Source organism: Antechinus flavipes, chromosome 1 (genome assembly GCF_016432865.1).
Source record: "Antechinus flavipes isolate AdamAnt ecotype Samford, QLD, Australia chromosome 1, AdamAnt_v2, whole genome shotgun sequence".
NCBI classification, from domain to species: Eukaryota; Metazoa; Chordata; class Mammalia; order Dasyuromorphia; family Dasyuridae; genus Antechinus; species Antechinus flavipes.
Genome location: NC_067398.1, coordinates 3,681,363 through 3,700,707, shown reverse-complemented (window position 1 = coordinate 3,700,707; position 19,345 = coordinate 3,681,363). Strand labels below are relative to the sequence as shown.

The window sequence follows — 19,345 nt, the reverse complement described above, 5'->3', positions numbered from 1 at the left end:
TCGGGCCACGGGCAGCTCTCGGCCACGGGCAGCTCTCGGGCCACGGGCAGCTCTCGGCCACGGGCAGCTCTCGGGCCACGGGCAGCTCTCAGTCCCATCTCGCCACAGTTCTTGGAGGCCCTTGGACTCCCTGGTCCTGAGCCGGCAGCTCCCACCCCTGCCCTTCAAGTCCAAGAACAAGCAAACTGGACGCCCTCCAAGTCCCTGTTCTGCCCTGCCTACCGGCCATAGGCGTGTGTCCGTACACGTGTGTGAACACACTCATACCTGTAGCACACATGTGCCCACGCAGTGTGGACGTACACACACACACACACTTCTAACTGCTCACATTTATAAAATGACACACATTCTGAAGGGTGCAAACACATGCATGAGGTGCATAAACAATGCACACATGTACACACGTGCATAAACACACACAGGCCATTTCCCTCTCTCTCCCCTTTCTCTTTCTCCTTCTCTTTCACTCTCCCTCTCCCTCCCTCTCTCCCCCCTCCTCCTCTCTCTCTCCCCTTTCTCTTTCTCCTTCTCTTTCACTCTCCCTCTCCCTTTCTTTCTCTCTCTCTTTCCCCCTCCCTTTCTCCCTCCCTCTCTCTCCCCCCTCCTCCTCTCTCTCTCCCCTTTCTCTTTCTCCTTCTCTTTCACTCTCCCTCTCCCTCCCTCTCTCCCCCTCCTCCCTCTCTCTATCTCTGTCTCTGTCTCTCTCTCCCCTTCTCCCCCTCCCCCTCTCTCTGTCTCTCCCTCGCCCTTGCTCTCCTCTCCCCTTTCTCTTTCTCTCTCTCTTTCCCCCTCCCTTTCTCCCTCCCTCTCTCCCTCCATCCCTCCTCCTCTCCTCCCCGGCACATTCTATGCTATTGTCTCAGCTCCTAAAGGGCGGGAGCATGGCGGAAGGAGGACTGTGGCACCGGCTGCCAGGGTGGTCTCTGGGACCTTCCTGGTTCTGAGACTTTTATTCCTTCTTGGGGATGGAGACTGAGCTTCCCAGCCCGAGCCCCGCCCCGTGTCTGGAAGCATTCACGTGCCCCTTTCTAATATACTTGTCATGTAAAACAGGGGCTGCAGGCCCCCAAGGGTCATCTCACCTCCTCTTAGTAAACCCGGGAGGCCGGGGCAGGGATCAAGACTAGCCTCTACCTTTCCTAGGGGTCTCTGAGTCCTAAGGGACTACTAAGTCCCAGGGACACTAAGGGAGATGTCTTGCTTTGCCAGAGAATTGGCGCTAAGTGAGCAGTCTCCTTTCTCTTTCCCTCTGTTGAATGGGCCTCTTCCTTCTCAGGCCCTCCTTGGACTCAGCCTGCCCCGCCCGCCCCGGCCACCCCGGCCTGCGTTGACCCAGCCCTTCTCTGTTCTGCTGACCTCAGTCTCCAGCCCCAGTCACACAAGGTCCCCGTGACCAGACTAGGGGAGGTGGGGCTGAGGCCGAGCCTCCTCTGCCTCCCAAGGCTCAGCCCCCAGGAGCGGCCCCGGTGCACCTTCAATGAACACAGCAGACACTTCAGGAGCGGTTTATTCCAGAGACACAAGACACTGTTTCTGAAGGGGAAGGGCCCGGCTGGGTCCCGAGGACTTGGGCTTCCAGGTTTACGTGGCTGACGCCCCTCCTCCACCCCCGCACACAAGCCTGGCCAGTCCTCCAAGCAACGGGAAGGACGGAGATTGGGAGGGAAGGAAGCCGGAGTTCCTACTCTCTGGGAGCAGCTGGGGAGGGGGAGGCCCATCCCGTGAGCAGTGCGGGACAAGTTGGTTCTCCAGGGCCCTGGGCTCTAGCCCAGCTTCACTGGTGTCCACATCGCCGTGATCAGCGTCTCTCTCAGGTTCTCCCTCAGTCGTCCATTCCCATAAAATGACAGGCCTGGGTGAGGGCCTTCTGCAGCCAGCTCCAGCCTCTCCTCTCCGGGCCCGGAGCCTCCCCTTCCCCTTCAGGCGAGTGGGGCTCACTGGGCTGAGGGTGAGAGGCTCGGACCAGTGGGACAGACTCTTCAAGGGGGTTTCCCCGAATGCTCCCTGGCTGCTGGGCCCAGGCTTGGGCCCCTTTCCCAGCGACCCCCCAACATAACCCAACTTCCCTTGTCCCCCACATCAAACTGCTCAGGGAAGGAAGGAGGGAGAGAGGCGCAGGGGGCGTCTTTGGGACTGGAGGGGGAAGGGGAAGGGGGGGAATGACATCAGACGGCGGCCGTCTGCTTGATGCTGTGAAAGCTGATCCTCGTGGGGGACGTGGGGATGGACATGGCCCGGGCCACCCGCACTCGGAGGGAGTGGTGATCCTGCCACCTGCGCCACCTCTTCCTCACGGCCGCTCGGACCTGGAGAGAGACAGGAGGGGGAGGGAGGGAGGCGGGGACCAGACGGAGACAGTCAGAGACACAGAGACAGAGAGGACGGGGGAGGGGCCAACCTGACTTTGCCATTGGGACGCGGGTGAGTAAGGCTTGAGCCCATCCCGGCCCGACTCTTGGGGGACGGACTGCGTGGGATCTCTTCCTCTGTGCCAACAGTGATGGCAGCACCACTTGCCATTTCTGGGGGGGGGGGGTTCCAAGTGCCTGACCGACAGCGTTGTGACATTTGAACTCACAACCACCATGGGAAGAAGATGCTGTATGGGTTATTATCCCCATTTTCCAGATGAGGAAAATGAGACCGAGCGTAATTAGGTGTGTCAGGAAGATATCCGTTCTAACCCTGGCTGCAGCTCTAAGGGGGGCGTGCTGTGAGGAAAATGTGTCTCAAGGGCCTGCATGGCTCGGCTGAGGGATGTCTCTAGTCTCGATCAGGAGAATGGGGGGGGGGTGTCTCTGAGGGGGAGGGAACATCCTGCTGGGGTGTTGGGGGCTGGGATAGGGATTAGGACTTAGTAACCGCCAAAAGAGCACAGATTTGTTAAACTCAGGATCACCTTTTAAGGATGATGCTATATCAGACATCCTGATTGGTGCTGTAAAAACCAAAAAGGCTATAAATACAATGTACTTCCTGGAGCACGCTCTCTTTGACCTGATGTAGCTGTGTAAGAATAAACTCCGTTTGACCTCTGGCAACTCGGCTCAGTGTTTAGTTCTTCCTCGGAAGCCGGTGACGACCGAAGACCCAGAAAATGGGTAAGTAGAGGGCAGATACTCCGCTCGTGAAAGGAGTCACGTTACAAGTGGCGCCTGAACAGGGACAGAGGATCCAGGGACTTTCACGAGCGCAGAGAGACTGCCTCGGCAGAAATTCTGCCTTCGCTGAGCTGCCTCTGCTGGGAGCAGGGATGATGGGGGGAAGTAGTAGTATTTCCCAAATGTTGCCAGAAGAAAAAGCGGTGTTAACAAAACGCCTCTATAAATTATGTGCACAGAAAGGTTGCAAACTTCCCATAAAGACATGTCGGGAATTTATAGAGAAGGTTTGGGACGTCTGCCCATGGGTCCAACAATCAGGCATAAAAATAGGAAGATGGCATCTAGTGGGTCAGCAAATGGCCGCATATGACCATACACACCCAGGGATCTTAAAACCAGAAGACTTTTCAATCTTTAGAATAGTAGATGCTGCTCTCAATCCGAAACCAATTGGCATGCCCCAGGATGAAACGACACAAGTCGGATCGTCTCTGGCTGCCTCGGATTCGGATGAAGAGGAAGTTCTATATACAGAAGAAAAGGCAAAAAACAAACACAGAGACCTATATCCCTGGGAGGATTTGAAAAGGACCACCAGAGTAGATTCTAGCGAGGAGGAGGAAGAAGACCGCCAGTCTACAAGACAGCGAACAAAACCGAAAGTAATGGGTAAGGATAGAAATCCAAAAGGGAGTGAGCGCCTTTTAGATCCTCCAATGGCCTCACAAAGACACGCCTTCCCCATTCAAGTGTCCATGGCTCCTTACGAGCTGGACCTACCTCCTTACAACTTGCCCTTTCTTACTGCCCCGATAATTAATTACCCAAAGCGGTGAGACCCTTGAAGAATAAAAATTCTGAGACGGATGTTTTCTGGCACACTGGAGGATATCCTCTGAGTATCTGTTATGTGTTATATGTTTGTTTAATGTTGTAACTGTGTAGTCTATGTGATGTGTGTTCTATGTTCTGTGTGATTTGTTTGTTTTATTGGTTGGAAAAATTTTTAAATGGAGCTCCATGTTTGTCTGTGTGTGTCTGTGTTAAAAGTTAAAATAAGCTTGTAAGAGATAAGAATTCAGCCTCTGTGTTGCAGGCTTAGAAAATGTCAAGAAGTTTGAAAAATCTTTCTCTCTCTCTCTCTCTCTCTGTCTCTGGCTGACTGCAGCAGCCTGTGAGAAAAAGGGAGAGAAAGGAAGAAAAAAAAGGAAAAGATCTGTTCGATGGTGAAACGCCCGATTCTCGCGAGAACGTAAATAAACTTTGCTTTGCTTCTAGAGATCTATCCAGTTGTTTTATTAATGGTTTCTGACCCACACAGTTTTGGGGGCTCGTTCCGGGATTACACTACTTGCGGTGAGTAGGTGAACCCTTGGGGTGCTGGTGGGGTGGCGCCCTGCCCTGATTTAGGCAGCCCACCAGCGTCCAGGGCTTCTCCTTACTCCCCAAGGAAGGTGGGCCCGAAGTGGAGAAACTCAGAGCAAAGCAAAGGGAGAAACTCCGCGGTAAAAATCCCGACCGGTCGGTGGAGGACAAATATCAGTCAAGCAATTTGCTGCGCAGCAACCCAGAAAAGGTAAGCCCCCTGTGAGGCCCTGAGTCTTAAACTCGGAGGGGTCTCTGGACAGGAGCCTGTGAGGCCTGGAGTCTTAAACTCTGGGTCTCTGGTCAGGTAGGCTTGGCTAGGCCTTCTAGGGTGACTGGAGTCAATTGGCGACAATTGGCGTATTTGGGTGTTTTTGGAATTTAGATTCCGTCCAAATTCAATGGGTGTGGCCCAGTCCCAGCCAGCCCTCGTGGAGAGAAATGAGAAAAATGATCAGAGAATACCGGTAGATAGTCCCTTGGGAAACAAATTAAGTAATTGGAACAAACTGCCAAAATATAAAGGAAAAAGCAAGAAAAAGATGATAAGGTATTGCTGCTTTGTCTGGGGTGACAAAGACATTGGTGGAGGCACTATTTGGCCTAAATTTGGCTCCCTTGAAGATTGGGTGTGCCAAATACTGAATTTGTGTGTTAATAACAAAGAACCTGTTAATCCAGAGGAGGTTCTATATGCAGGACTATGGCTTTCCGGGGCTTCTATAATGCTGAGTAAGAGTCCAAATGTAAAGGACAAGACGGAGGAAACTTTAAAGACCCAGCAATGGGACCCATTGTTAGCTCTCAGTCCTCCATACTTATCCCCACCCCCAGAAGAAGCCATGGTTTTAGGAAAGGGGAGGTGAGGACTTAATCCCATCAGCTCCTCCTGGGCCCCTCAGGGCACGGGAGGATTTAATTCGATTGACCCCACCTGGACTCCGAAAAGAGTCATTCTCTTTAAGGAAGGAATTAGATCAAATTCAAAGAGATACCTGAAATTATCCTTTGCCGGGAACTAAAACCCCAAGTCCTAAATTATATCCCTTAAGAGAGGTTCCTTCAGCCCAAGGAGGTATAGGATTTGTGAATGCTCCCCTGAGCACCGCAGAAGTCAGGGCCTTTAAGAAGGAAATGAAGTCCTTGATAGAAGACCCCACTGGGCTAGCAGAACAGTTTGATCAATTCCTGGGCCCTAATCTTTTTACTTGGGGAGAATTTATGTCAATTTTGAATGTTCTCTCCTCACTAGAGGAGAGGGGACTAATTAGAGGTGCAGCTATGAAGGAGTGGATCAGGAGAAACCCTCCAGCTGCAGGAGTAGTTTGAGCTAACCAGAAATACGGTTAACAGATCCCAATTGGGATCATAATCACCCTATACATCGGGGAAGTATGTGGGATTGAGAGAGTGTGGCTTCTTTCCTTTCCCATGGATCCTGACTACAGCAGGGCCACATGGGACCAAGGGAAAGAAACTGCTATTTGGTGAAAAATATAGGTTATTAAAACAAAATGCTGGTAGTTTACCTTAGGGGAGGTTGGGGTTGTATCTCCCTACTTAGATGGTGTGTGTTCTAGAGGTATTGGGTAATTTGTAACTGAGTTATGCCCTAAAATTTGTCATCTCTGTTGGGCAATTATAAGTTTTATGAAATTTGGTTCAGTTATTTGAGAATCTTGGAAGTTTTAAGTTTTAAAGACAAGAGACAAGAAAGATTGATTTGCAAAAGCAATCAATAATTTAAATGGAGCATCTAGTATTGGTTTGGGAATGTTTAACTTATGTCAGAGAAGGTTTAAGCAAATAAGCTTTGGAAGGAGAGAGATGGGACAGGAAAAGATAGTGGGAGAGAAAAAGAGAGGAAAATAGCTCTCCAAAAATGGGGGGAAAAAAAAAAAAAAAAAAAAAAAAAAAAAAAAAAAAAAAAAAGGCAAATTCCCTCGTGAATCTGCCATTTGCCATGGGAGAAGGAGATATAGCCCATGAGGTTGGGGCCTATCTTGAGCTGGCAGATTGGATCCTGGGGAAATGGTACCCTAAAAAAGGTTAATTGAGATAAGTTAGGGTTGGGAAGCATGGTGGAGTGGGGGAAGAGTGGCCACATGGAGAAGGGACCCTGTCAGGTGATCTAATCCCCCTTCTCCATTAAGTATGGTGGCTACAACACCTTGCTGGTTCGGCTATCAATTGCTTCTACTGTTTAAAGGAACAGCCTACATTTTTATGGTGTTAATAACTGAATGTTTTATTTTTTTCTTCAAGTCTGCTCTAAAAAGTTTGTTGGAACTGTAAGTTATCTGAAAGTGATTTATTTCTACTAAGATTCCATCTGTTTTAAGCAAATTATTTAATGCTTATTTACGTGCATGGTAGTCTCCTTGTTTAGTTAGAGCAGGATTTTAATTTGATCTGATAATTTGATAGTGTTATTTCCAAAAATTCTTTGAGAAGAGAGTATTGTTATCTGGAAGATTTAAAAGTTTCTTTTATGTGGAAACAACATGCGCGATTTAAAATTGTTTTTCTTTGTATTCGAGTATTTTAAAGGCAAATGATCTGAACTATCTACTTAGATAAGAAAGATAACTGTATAAGATGTAAACCCTTTATTGTGATTCTTGAGAACTAGATTCATCTGAAGCCCTTGATTATTAATTGCTGTAGAAGATAAAATCCTTTGGCACTGCAGCTAATATTTGCTGGGAGTTTTGAATTCAGGTGTGACTGCATAGGTCAAAAGGTGGAATGGTTAAAACTTAAGGACAGTTACCTGACGTAAAACTGCATTAAATAGATATTTCAATTCGCGGCCAGAGCTTGGTTGCTGCTATTAATCTTTTAACCTTTTTACTTCCTGGGGCTAGAGTTTCTTTATCTAAAGGTTTACTTCACCCAAGTACTTGGGGCCACTCCCACCCTGCCTTTTGAGAAAGCTGGGAATCTCATTGTCCTGATTAGGCTAAAGTTTAGGCCTAGAGCCTTTTACATTGTGTGTTGATGGAGGGCAGGGCTATCTCTGGAACCCTTGTCCTAGGCCCCTGATTTACTTATCAAAGATTTATATTGTTAGATGCGTTTTTCATGTTTTGCATGATCATGGGGAGGCTATAGAGTAAGTCTCCCACATCAAGTAAAAACTCTTATTAAATCAGAGGGTTGAGAAATAGCTCACAGATTTTAGAATGTTGATAATCTTAATCCTGCCTCCTGTCCCCAGGAACAGAACCACCCCTGCAGAGGAATATTGTTGTTTAGTGTTAAATCGATTTTCAAATGAAAGTAAGAGGATTCACAAGACTCCCCAATGCCTGGGGGAGTAAATTGGTTTGTAGATGGATCTTCTAGAGAGTAGATGGGAAAAGGAAAATGGGTTTGCTATTGTGGATGGAGATAGGACTTCCACTGTTACCAGAGGCAGTCTGCCTGCCTGCCTATTGGCCGGCTCAAACTTATGAATTGTTTGCCTTAAATCAAGCCTTGAAGTTATTGAGGGACCAAGATGGGGATATATATACTGATTCGAAATATGCAATTTGGGATATTTTTCTATGTATTGGGTATTTTTAAGGCCAAATGATTTGTATGTATAATGTTCACTCATGTAACATCTACCCAGATATGATAATTGTTCTAAGTTGTGAACTTACTGAGACAAAATTTCTTTCTGTTATTACTACAAGGTTATGATAAATAATTGTTTAAGAGTTATCAGAAATTTGATTAATGACATCTGTTATTGGAGGTAAAAGTTTTGGCTTAGAGTTAATTAGCTGTTTGGGAGTTTTAAAGCTCCACTCTGTGACAATTACTGGGACAATTGATAAGCAGTTAAAATTCGATTATGTTCTTGCATTTTTCCTTTTGTAACTGATCTCTCTGATCAGAGCAATGGTCAATAGAACTGTTAATGTAATTCAATTATGTCATACCTTGCTATTTTCAGTCTGGTCATATGTAATCATTGTATCCTAAATGCTTGGGCAAATGAGTATTTCGCCGGGTCATCTGTCTGTTACTGGATATTTGCGTTTTATTTCTTTAAGGTTTCTACATGATAAGAGGACAATTAACAGGGGTCTGTGAGACCTCACTGATGTTGCAACTTGGGACTGCACCCGTTTGCTTGGCTTGTAAAGCAAACTCATTTCTTCACATAGGGAACAATTTATTTTGGCCTCATGTTTTGCAGCAACCTGATGAACTGAGTCTTTCTATCTGAGACGGATCTAATCTTTGTGCTAGGTTTGTGTTTTTGCTCTAGATTTTGGTCAAATTACAGCTATTGACTTGCTTCTGGAACCGGGATCAGCTTTGATCAGCTTTGATTGTCAGCATGATGCACCCACTCTGCAAGGAATGAGAGCCTCCTATCACTTTACAGCCTGAAGCAGCAGTTTGTACATGAGACCATGGACTGGACTCTGCATCGAGTGTACTTTGGACTGATATAAGGGACTTTGGGAATGGTTGATGACTGTTAAACCTTGCCTGGATCATCTATTACTGTGTGCTTAAGATTTGGGATGGGATTTGTTAACACTGTGTAACTGTTGCTGTTATGTTTGAGGGCTTGTTAGGAAATGCTACTGTATTAGTCTGTTATGTATAGGGATTTTGATTTGCTCTTAGAATTTATATGGGGAATGGTCATTTGATAATTCCTTTCCGTGAAAAAAAAAAAAAAAAAAAAAAAAAAAAAAAGGGGGGGGAGGTAGAGATAGAACATTGGGGAACCTGGTATATATTTTTTCAAAATACCTGAAAGAATGGGAACGCCTAGCTCCTATTCACTTTGCATGCTCCTCTGGGCTGACCACTTTTATCCGTTCCACCTCCCTTATAAGCAAACGAGACTACTGTGTGCTCGTGTCGCTTTTTCCTCACCTCACGGTACACCCAGCCGACGAGCTTTTAAACTTTTGGGACTCAAGGGCTGACATTAAGATCAGGACAAAGAGAGAGCCCTTGACAGCAATCACACTAGCTGTAGTCATTGGCCTTGGACTAACAGGTACGGGAACAGGGATTGCCTCTCTAGTTACAACCAACCACCAATATGCGCAGCTGAGTGCAGTTATTGATAAAGACCTTCAGGAACTTCAAGCTGGCCTTGAGAATCTAAAAGATTCTGTGGCCTTTTTAGCAGAAGTAGTACTGCAGAACAGAAGAGGTTTAGATCTGTTGTTTTTACAGCAAGGTGGCCTTTGTGCTGCGCTGAAAGAAGAGTGTTGTTTCTTTGTTAATAAGCTTGGCCTGGTGGAAAACAGCATTCAAAAGGTCAGGGACAGTTTGGGAAAATGCAAGAGAGAGAGAGAGCAACAAGAATCCTGGTACCAAAACTGGTTTTCTGCTTCCCCCTGGCTGACAACATTGCTTCCTAGTCTCCTAGGCCCACTCATTGGTTTTTTACTTTTGGTTTCCTTTGGACCATGGTTGTTCAACAAACTAACCAACTTTGTTAAGTCTCAGGTTGACTCCGCGATACAGAAAAATGTTCAGGTTGTTTATCTGCACACCACACAACCTGAGCCCCTTTGTTTTACTGAAGCTGATCTTAACACTCCATGGTATCGGAAACTTTGCCTTACATAAGTTAACTATCCCCCGGCGCCTGTTTGTCTCTGCATAATTACCTCCCTTTGATCATGCATAACGGAAAGGCTATGACCCTCAGGTCTGGCTGACGGAGCTTGAGCCACAACCATAAGACCACCATCGCACCATGACGGGCAACTTCAGGGCATTCCCACCCACCTGAGACAGGGCCCTGGAGTGGCAGGGACCCACGGGTCAGGCGTGGCCTGCCCTGACGACCTAAGACAGCGCTCCGTGGCCGGAATCCTCAAGCTCACGCAGAAGGGATCCAGGGCATAAGCCATTTGTACAAGAAACGCTTGCTGTAAAAGCAAAGCATGCATGATGGTATAATTGGAGGCTGAGACAGGGGAAAGTATTATGTTTACAAAAGGCTTCACTTCCAAAACCAAGGCATCTGCGCTTTCAGCACTGGCTTAAACAAAAAAGGGGGAATTGTTGGGGGCTGGGATAGGGATTAGGACTTAGTAACCGCCAAAAGAGCACAGATTTGTTAAACTCAGGATCACCTTTTAAGGATGATGCTATATCAGACATCCTGATTGGTGCTGTAAAAACCAAAAAGGCTATAAATACAATGTACTTCCTGGAGCACGCTCTCTTTGACCTGATGTAGCTGTGTAAGAATAAACTCCGTTTGACCTCTGGCAACTCGGCTCAGTGTTTAGTTCTTCCTCGGAAGCCGGTGACGACCGAAGACCCAGAAAATGGGTAAGTAGAGGGCAGATACTCCGCTCGTGAAAGGAGTCACGTTACACTGGGGGGTGTGTTGCATATTCACTGAAGCCCTGGCTTTGCCTTTACCGACTAGAATTACCCACTCCAGACCTCTGGGGAATCCATGAGGATACCCCGGGCGGGGGAGACTTTCGAAAGCCTGAGACCCTTGGGAAGCATTGCTGGGAAGATTCTGCCCGCCCCTCGTTTGAATCTGGGTCGCCTCCGCGTCCGTCCGTCCCGCCTGTCCTTCCCGTTCTCCCTTTGCTCTCCAGAGCTGGCCGTGGTGACACCTTGAGTGGCCCCGCCCGAGCAGCCCCACCAAGAAGGTCGGAGGCTTGCTCCTGCGGGGCTGGGTCTTCTGCTGCCAGGCACCCGCAGCGGGTTTGGGGACTCATTTATGGGATCAGGGATGGAGGGAACAGGAAAGAGATAGAGCAAGGGAAGCAGCACCGGGGGTCAGGGCCCTGGGCGCTTCTCAGTCCTTCTAGGGACTGAACGGGTGACCCCGCCTGCGTGCCTCACCCTTCCCGGGTCTCAGTTTCTTCCCCTGAGAAATGGGCTCTCTGCTAGCTTTGCTATTCCACGGCTGCCTGTGGCGACGGAACGATTTGTCACTTTTTAGCAGCTTCTCCCCAGGGTCCCTCAAGACAGAAAGTTTCCCTGGAGCCATTTGCCGTCAGAGCCCTGGACCCAGTTCCGATCCTTATTCAGTCCCTGCTTATGTCCCCCCTGGTGGAGGCTCTTCTGGGGCTCTGGCTTCCTCACTTCTCAGAAGAAGGGCTTGGGGGGGGGGCTTCCGGTGACCTTGCAGTCACTAAGGGGCCTCCTGGCTCAAAGGTCCTAGGACTCATTCCCCTGGAACATCCATTAGTTCCTCCCTCCCAAGCCAGGGGAGACAGTGCAGAGCTCCCTTCTTGCAGGACTCCCTTCTTGCAGGACTCCTCCGGGGAACCCCCCCCCCTCTCAGTAATAAGCCCAGGAAGGGAACACCATGGAGCCTCTGCTTCCGTCTGTGCCCATCCGGGACTTGGTTATTTCAAGTCGGTCTGTGTCATCTGCCATCCGGCTTGCCTTTCTCCCACTCAGCTCAGGGAGAGAGCTTTGGAGATGCCCAGAAAGCCCAGCTCACTCACCTCTCCGTTCAGGAAGCAGTAGAACACGGACACGAAGAAGCCCTGGGGAGCAAGGGGGGACCCATTAGTGCCACGTGTCTAGGCGACCCTCGGCCAGACCCTCCTTGGAAGCAAGGGTAGAGAGGGCTCATGAGGGAGAAGCGAGGGAGGGGGGCCGGGCCTTTTTAATGACCTTGCCCGGCTCCTCCAGAACAGGGGGGACATGCAAGCCCATCAGGTGGGGAAGGTGTGGAGGTCGGCAGAGCGCTGTCCGTGGTACTGAGCGCTGTCTGTGGTGTTGGGCGCTGTCTGTGGTACTGAGCGCTGTCTGTGGTACTGAGCCCAGCCCCTCCAGTGCAGAGGCACTACTGTCACATGGCCGGGATCTCAGCCCTGGCCCCTGCTAGGACTGGCTCGGGTTAGGAAGGCATTCCGAGGAGCAGGCCCGTCTTTACCGGGGCCAGGGGTCCGCTGTGTATGTATGTGCGGGGGCTGAGCACAACTTTTGTGCACACACAGGGTGAGGAAGCACCAATCAGCTCTCAGTCATCTCCCTACAGATCAGCTTTGCTCTCATGTCAATCTCAGAGCGGTTCCCTCCTGGCCACCCCTTCACAGTCTGACCCTCCCCCCAAGTCCCTGCTCTAACAAAAGGAGCTCAGATTAGGCAACCTTTAGGAGCGAGCAATCATACAGGCACGCGCCCACACACTGGCACCCCCTGACTAGGCACTCAGTGCGCAAGAATAAGGGGCCCAGGTCCCCTCCCCTCCCCTCTGCCCCCAAGACTCCGAGGTTCTGACCTGGAAGGACTGCAGGAAGGAATTGAAGTAAATGAACACAATCTGAGACAAATCATCATCACCCGGGTTGACAAAGAAGAGCATGTAGGTGATCCCCAGGAGGGGCAGGAGAACCAGGGTTGCCTTTACTGCCTTCCTGGATGGGGGGAAGAGAAAAGAGAGGCCACAGGTCAGTGGAGCAGGGGACTGTGGGCACTCCGGGCACCCCTCCTCCCCGATGGCACAGGAGCCGAAGCTGCCAGGCTGAGAATGGTGCAGCTCCCCTGGGATCAAGCATCAATTTCACAGTTTCATTTTCTAGACCCGTGGGCATGGGTCTGCTGTGGGATAGGATGCCCAACATGGGCAGGGATCACAGCCTTAAGTTTTGTGCTCAGTCCCAACCGTGTGCCTTATTCAAAATTCTGCATACTGTTGGTGTTTAATAAAGGCGTGTGCACTGATGTGGAGATACATGCACACACAGACATACTACGTACACATAATATGTTTAAGGTGGGGAACATTTATGGAGCCTGAGACTGCTCTCTCAACAGATTCTCTCAGGAGTGAAAGCACCCCTGGGATAATTTCTGGTGGGCTCTTGCCCAGAGCACAAGGCCCAGGGACCAGAGAGCATCCTTAAGTGCTGAGTGAGTGGCTAGAGTGGGGAGTAACTTTAGGAAAAGAGAAGTGAAAAGGGGAAAATCTGAAGTCAGGGAAGCACAAGAGCAGAAGGGAAGCTGAGGGGCCAGGGAAGCTCAAGGATACAGGAGGTATCTGAGGATCAGGGAATCCCCAGGGGAATTCCAGGGAAGAAAGAAGACCAGGATAGACCCAGGGGAGAAGGAATGGTGGTAGGGAAGCACAATGGTGGTGGTCTGGAGACATTGCTGATAGTGACTCCTAACTATTTAGTAGAAACAGGTCTATAACTTAATGTATGAAGGATAAAATCCATAGGAACATGGTTTTCATTTTAGAAATTCCATTTCACAGGCTTTCACAGGGATTTTCACAGAATCCCCAGGGACTGATTTCACAGAAAATCACTTTACAACTCATTTGATTGACCTCAGAACAAGGGTTTCTTAAACACAAAAGGGAGGAAGGAAGTCAGTGAAAATAGGCACGAAGCAGCCCTCGGAAAGACCAGACTGAGGGGCAGCCCTGGCCAAAGGTGAGGGGTCATAGCATAAGCTGAGGAAAAAGGAGAGGAAAGGATGCAGCAAAGCCTGCGCGAGCCTCCTGGATCTCAGTGGACACGTTGGTAGGTTCACCAAGCAGGTATGGGTGTAAGTATTGGGGAGGTGGAAGGTGGTGGAGGCATTCCCACTCCCCTTGTACAGAACTGGGAGGTAAGGTCAGTACATAGCGCGAGGTCACACATCATCTGGGCCGAAGGCCCTTCTGTCCAATCTCACCTCCTTTTTCTCTTTGGCAGCTCTGAGTGCACAAGCAGGGAGAAGCTTTGTGTGAGATTCAAGTTAGCCACAAGGAGGAACTCCCTGATGGAGATCAGATGAGAGAGAAGGGCTCCCCTCCTCGTGAACGCTGGCGAATCACTTCCCCCCAATCTCAGTGGCTCCAGAGGGGCCATCACTCCTCGGAAGACGGTAAGAGGTGGATGGTTGGAGGCAAGAGCACCGCCTCCCATGGTGGGGAGCACTTACCTGTACTGCATCGTCTCTGAAGTGGTGGATGCTCGCAGCTTCGTCATCAAAATTCTTACAATGTTGAACAAGAAGACGAAATTGATCTGGAGAGAGGCAGACAGAGATTAGCAAAGTGACAACCAGCTGCTGAGCTCCACATACAATGCACACACACACACATACTCTCTCTCTCTCTCTCTCTCTCTCTCTCTCTCTCTTTCTCTCTCTCCCTCTTCCCCCCACCCCCTCTACTTTGACCTGGCACTTTCATTCTCCCCAAAGACTCAACTCAAATGTCATCTATCCCATGAAGCCCACCCTGATTACTCCAATAGAATTTTCTCCCCGGACTCCGACTTCCCCAAGCATTTTGTACCTTCCATAATGTTCTGTTAGACAGATTTGGAAGCACTAAGTGTCAGACGAAAGGAGCCTTTGAGATAATCTAATCCAATGATTCATTTTACAGAGGAAAACACTGGCCTTCAGACGTAGGAAGAGGCCTGCCCAAGGTTATGCAGTAGCAGAGCCAGGGCAGGTCTTGGTCCTCTGGGTCAGCTGCTGAGACCCAGTTAAGTCTCTCTCTGAAGCCAAAGGGAGGGAATTAGAGTCTGTCCTTCCTTGACCAAACTGGGGACAAATGCCAGGAGTTGGCGTCTGGCCTTCCTGGATGCCTTTGAGATGGGTTAGGTGAAGCATCTGTGTAATGAGCAGTCAAGCCAACTTGACTTCACAGGAGCAGGGAGATCCTCAAAGGAGAGGATTATTATTTCAGGGGATTATTTCTCAGGATTGAAGGATCTTAGAGCTGAAAGGACCAGTTCACCCAAGTCATGTATGAACAAGAAACTCAACTTTCGCATCCCAACAAGGGAGAAGATAATAATTTTTTCATAGTTCAATAATTGTATTGAAGGCTTGCTTTTTTAATGAAAAAATGAAGTTTAGACTCTATGCTCTAAGTCAAAGCTAAGCTAAAGAGGACAGTCCCATTATCTAGTGTCTTAGCTGAGGACTCTAAGTAAAGCTTTGAGGTGGGGGGGGGAAGGGAGAGAGGGAAGGAGGGAGAGAAAGAGACAGACAGAGAGACACAGAGAGACAGAAAGAGATAGAAGACAGAGATGGAGACACACATAGACTTATTTTATTATTTTTTCAAATAACTTTTTATTGATAGAACCCATGCCAGGGTAATTTTTTACAGCATTATCCCTTGCATTCACTTCTGTTCCGATTTTTTCCCTCCCTCCCTCCACCCCCTCCCCTAGATGGCAAGCAGTTCTTTACATGTTGAATAGGTTACAGTATATCCTAGATACAATATATGGACACACATAGAGTTAAAGAGACAGAGTCAGAGAGACAGAGAGAGACAGAGACAGTGAGAGGCAGAAACAGACAGAGTTATGGAAGAATATTTTATGGCTACTTTTCTTATTCTGCTATTTCATTAACTGTCTTTAGTTTGAATTGATTATGTCCTCTGGTTGACACCAAAACACTGGTGGGGGCTCATGAGTCGTGGTTTAAGTGGCGGGAGCTCCAGAGAGTATCTTGGATTTTAAATACCTTTTCTGGGGGTATTTATGCAAGGAGAAAAACTTTCAAAATCGCTATAAAGATGATTAACTATTTGCTGATTGGCCACTATATGTCCTGCATTCAGACAATGCCTGTCACCTAACAGTTGCTGAAGAAATGTTTGTTGCTTATTGTTTAGTGCTAGCAGCCTCTTCCACCTTGGCTCCACCCTTGGGCCCTCTCAGAACTTTACTGAGCCTCTCAAAGAAGTGACTCTTGGAGTCACTCCTGGATAAATGACTTTCAGCAACTGGACCCACGCCAGATACCGAAGTGAGGGACCTGGACACACACATGGCCCAGGCCTAAGCTGATCTTTTAACAAAGGGACCTTTTACAGTCACCGTGACCTTCTCAGATGACATTTAGAGTTGAGCGTCTCTTTCTCTCTCTTTCCTGGAGAATCAACTTAACATTTAAGAAAGCAGCACCTGACCTTGTAGCCTGGGTTGGCTCATCTGAGAGGTATGGCTCAGCATGATGGAGGCAGAATGGGGAGCAGGAGGGTAAAAGAAGGAAACTTTCTTATCCGAGTTTTATTAACCCTTTCCATCCTCCAGTGTCAACCATCGCCTCCTTGATGTAACCAGAGATACAGAGAGACAGCATGTTAAGAGGCATTTCCTGTCACCTCCTAGCTACAGACTTCTGGAGCTACACAGATGAGAGCCAGGCAGATTCACCGTCAAAGCTCTTTCACAATCTCTGGAAACAAAGGTTCCTTACTGAGTCTTTCTTGGTGCTCTGGTGCAGGCTGTAAACATCACGGTAGCTGGCGAGTTCTTGTCTGGTCCAGTCAGCCGACAAATGCCAACAATTCTCTCTCCACCTCTTCTCCAACATTTGTCCCTTTATCTCCACTCCCACTGTGGCACCTGCCCCACTCTAGATCCTCATTACTGCTTCTGGGTTACTCCAATTACTCCAGTTCATCTTCTACCGAGGGCTACCAAAATGGTCTTGCTGGAGCACAAGGCTGACCCTGTACTGTCCCAGCTCGAGGCTTCCCTGGTTCCCTATTCCAATTGCTTGGAATTTAGAACATTTTATAGTTTGGCTAGAACTGGCTTTCCAGGCTTTTTTCACATGGAATCTCTAGACACACCCTGTGTTCCGCCCAATGGCACTGCTAGTCTCTTCTTGAACTGAGCATTTCTTTCTCCCCCCTCCATGCCTTTGCATCGACAGCCACCATGCTCCTCTCCGCTTCACCTTCACCTTTAAGAATCCCCCATTTCTTTCCAAGCTCAGTTGGGAGACCATCTTAGCAAGCCCCACCTTAGCCTCCTGGTGATTACCCTTCCTGGGCTCCCTCCTCAAATCACGCCATGATGATGAACCCGAGAGAGCTGACCCCACACAACCTCCATTCGCTATACACATATGTGTGTGGAGATCTCACTACTCGCTGGTGTTCAGCATGCATAGTGTAAGAGGGGACAACGTGAAGATGGTGCAGTCTCTCTGCTCTTTCTAATGTCTCTCACCCTCCTTGTCTGGTTCACGCTCAGTGCTCTAGGAGGCCTCCTGAGAGGTTCCAACCTTCCTAGAAGCTCCAGGCTAGGGCTTTTCTGTCTCCTTTCCCCATCCACCAGTGGCTGGTTATTCCTTTCAGGGAGGACTTTTCTCTCTGGATCTTCTTTTTCAGAGCTGTTTGCATATTCTCTCCCTCATTAGACTTGGGGCTCTTCAAGAGCAGGAATAGTATTTTGTATCTTAAGTAAAATGTGCTTATAGAATGACTGGCTGAAACTTCAAGGAGGACGGGATCAGGACCACGGAGAGGTCCCTGCCCAGGCACTTCAGCGTCAGAAGCCAGCATGAGATGGCTCTCCCGCCACCGGGGCAGCTCTAGTCATTTGTCTCTTTTCTCCTTTCAAAATGTCCAGCCCCCAGTGGTGGGATCCTGAGCAAACTTGTCATCAAGTGGGCATCAAGTGGGCAAGGGGGCTACCCATGCAAAGGATTTCAAATTATCTGCTAGCCGGGTCATCAGGACAGGCCCCGGGGGGGGTTAGAAAAGTGGGGGGGATGCTGTAAAGCCGGATAAAGAAGGGGCCGTATCCCAGACATGATGGTGGCTTTTACAAAGGCGCAGAGGTGGGAGGTGACGCGGCGAGTGGAGGAGGATCATCTAGAGGCCAATGTGACCCTTGGATCGGGGAGAGTGATGTGCTTTTCTGACCTGCCGGTTCCACCAACATTTTCTGAATCATCTTGCCAATGAGGCGCCTTCTTTTTCTCCTTCAAATAATTCTGTTCAGACAAGTCTATGATGTGCAAGACCAGTTGTGAACTGGGCTATGAAAGCAAAAGCACAATGGTCTCCAGCTTAAAGAGCTACGGTCTATGGGGGAGAGTGGCATGGTTCACTGGGGCGAAGGGAACAGCTAAGCAGCTGTGGCTAGGAAGGGGCTGCATCCTCCACCTGCCCCAGGATGGAGGGAGCCAAGGAGCTGCTGGAGAGAAGCAGCAGCCAGGGCAGGGGGGACCTAAGAAAGACCAAGAAAGAGCTCAGGAGCGCGTGCTGGAGCATTCCCGAGCCATCAGTTCTCCCAGCTCGGAAGGCAGTTAGGGGGCTTCATCTTCACCCCTCCCCCACAAACCTCCACTTTTGGTCCAGGCCCAGGCCCTATGTATCCCTGTCCCACCAATTACACACGTAATTCAATAAAGAATAAATGCAAACGCACACCAGCAAGTGGCAGGAAAAGAAGCCAGGGAGGTGGCATTTGGGGCTTGTGGGCTCAGGGATAGCCAGGCTCCACGTGGCAAATTAATGACAATATGATCTCTCTTCCTCCCAAGACAAGACGGCGACTCCCTCAAGATTCATCAGCTGGATGATTAACCCCCACTTCAGTGATTCTCTGGGGCACCAATGACCCTCCAGAAGGCCCTGGCGAGGATTGCTGAAGATGACAAAAGCCAAAACCAAAGACCAGAGGGCACCGATTGTGCTCTCTTCTCTTGGCAAGTAAAGGATGAAGGTAAGAAGAAAAAAGTTGTTCTTTGGCTGACTCCCAGATGTTTCTATCCAAATGGGCTCCTACTTCTGAGCCTCAGGTTGACCTCGCTAACTACCAATTGGAATTTCCCACAGATGGGCTGTTTTATTCTCAAACTTGACATGTACAAAAAGAAGCACATTATATTCCCCCAAATGCACTCAATACCCAATTTTCCAATTTCTTTCCATTACTATCTTTCCAGTCACATATTTTCACAGCCTTCAAGCCATCTTCTCTCTCTGTCTCTCTCTGTTTCTGTCTCTGTCTCTCTCTCTCTCTGTGTCTCTCTCTCTGTCTCTCTTTCTCTGTCTCTCTGTCTCTCTCTCTGGCTGTCTCTCTCTTCTCTCTCTGTCTCTGTCTCTTTCTCTGGTTTTTAAAAAATCAAGAGTTTACAAACTATATGCCAGAGGCTTG

General features: G+C 48.8%; 1 protein-coding gene and 1 long non-coding RNA gene across 3 annotated transcripts in view; one reads left to right on the top strand and one right to left on the bottom strand.

Annotated features, from left to right (window-relative positions):
* Positions 1–1,492: 1,492 nt before the first annotated feature.
* Positions 1,493–19,345, bottom strand: part of CRHR2 (corticotropin releasing hormone receptor 2) — an 84,397-nt gene continuing 66,544 nt past the window's right edge. For both annotated transcript variants that reach the window (XM_051977833.1, XM_051977843.1), the window contains exons 10-13: positions 14,358–14,443; positions 12,706–12,841; positions 11,924–11,965; positions 1,493–2,309 (exon numbers count right to left, since the gene is read on the bottom strand). In XM_051977833.1, the coding sequence (XP_051833793.1) occupies positions 2,169–2,309; positions 11,924–11,965; positions 12,706–12,841; positions 14,358–14,443 (405 nt within the window). In that variant the 3' untranslated portion in view covers positions 1,493–2,168. The remainder of the gene's footprint in view (positions 2,310–11,923; positions 11,966–12,705; positions 12,842–14,357; positions 14,444–19,345) is intronic.
* Positions 2,316–10,721, top strand: LOC127549640 (uncharacterized). The gene is made up of 2 exons (XR_007950680.1): positions 2,316–3,104; positions 4,276–10,721. It is a non-coding gene; the product is annotated as an uncharacterized LOC127549640 (long non-coding RNA).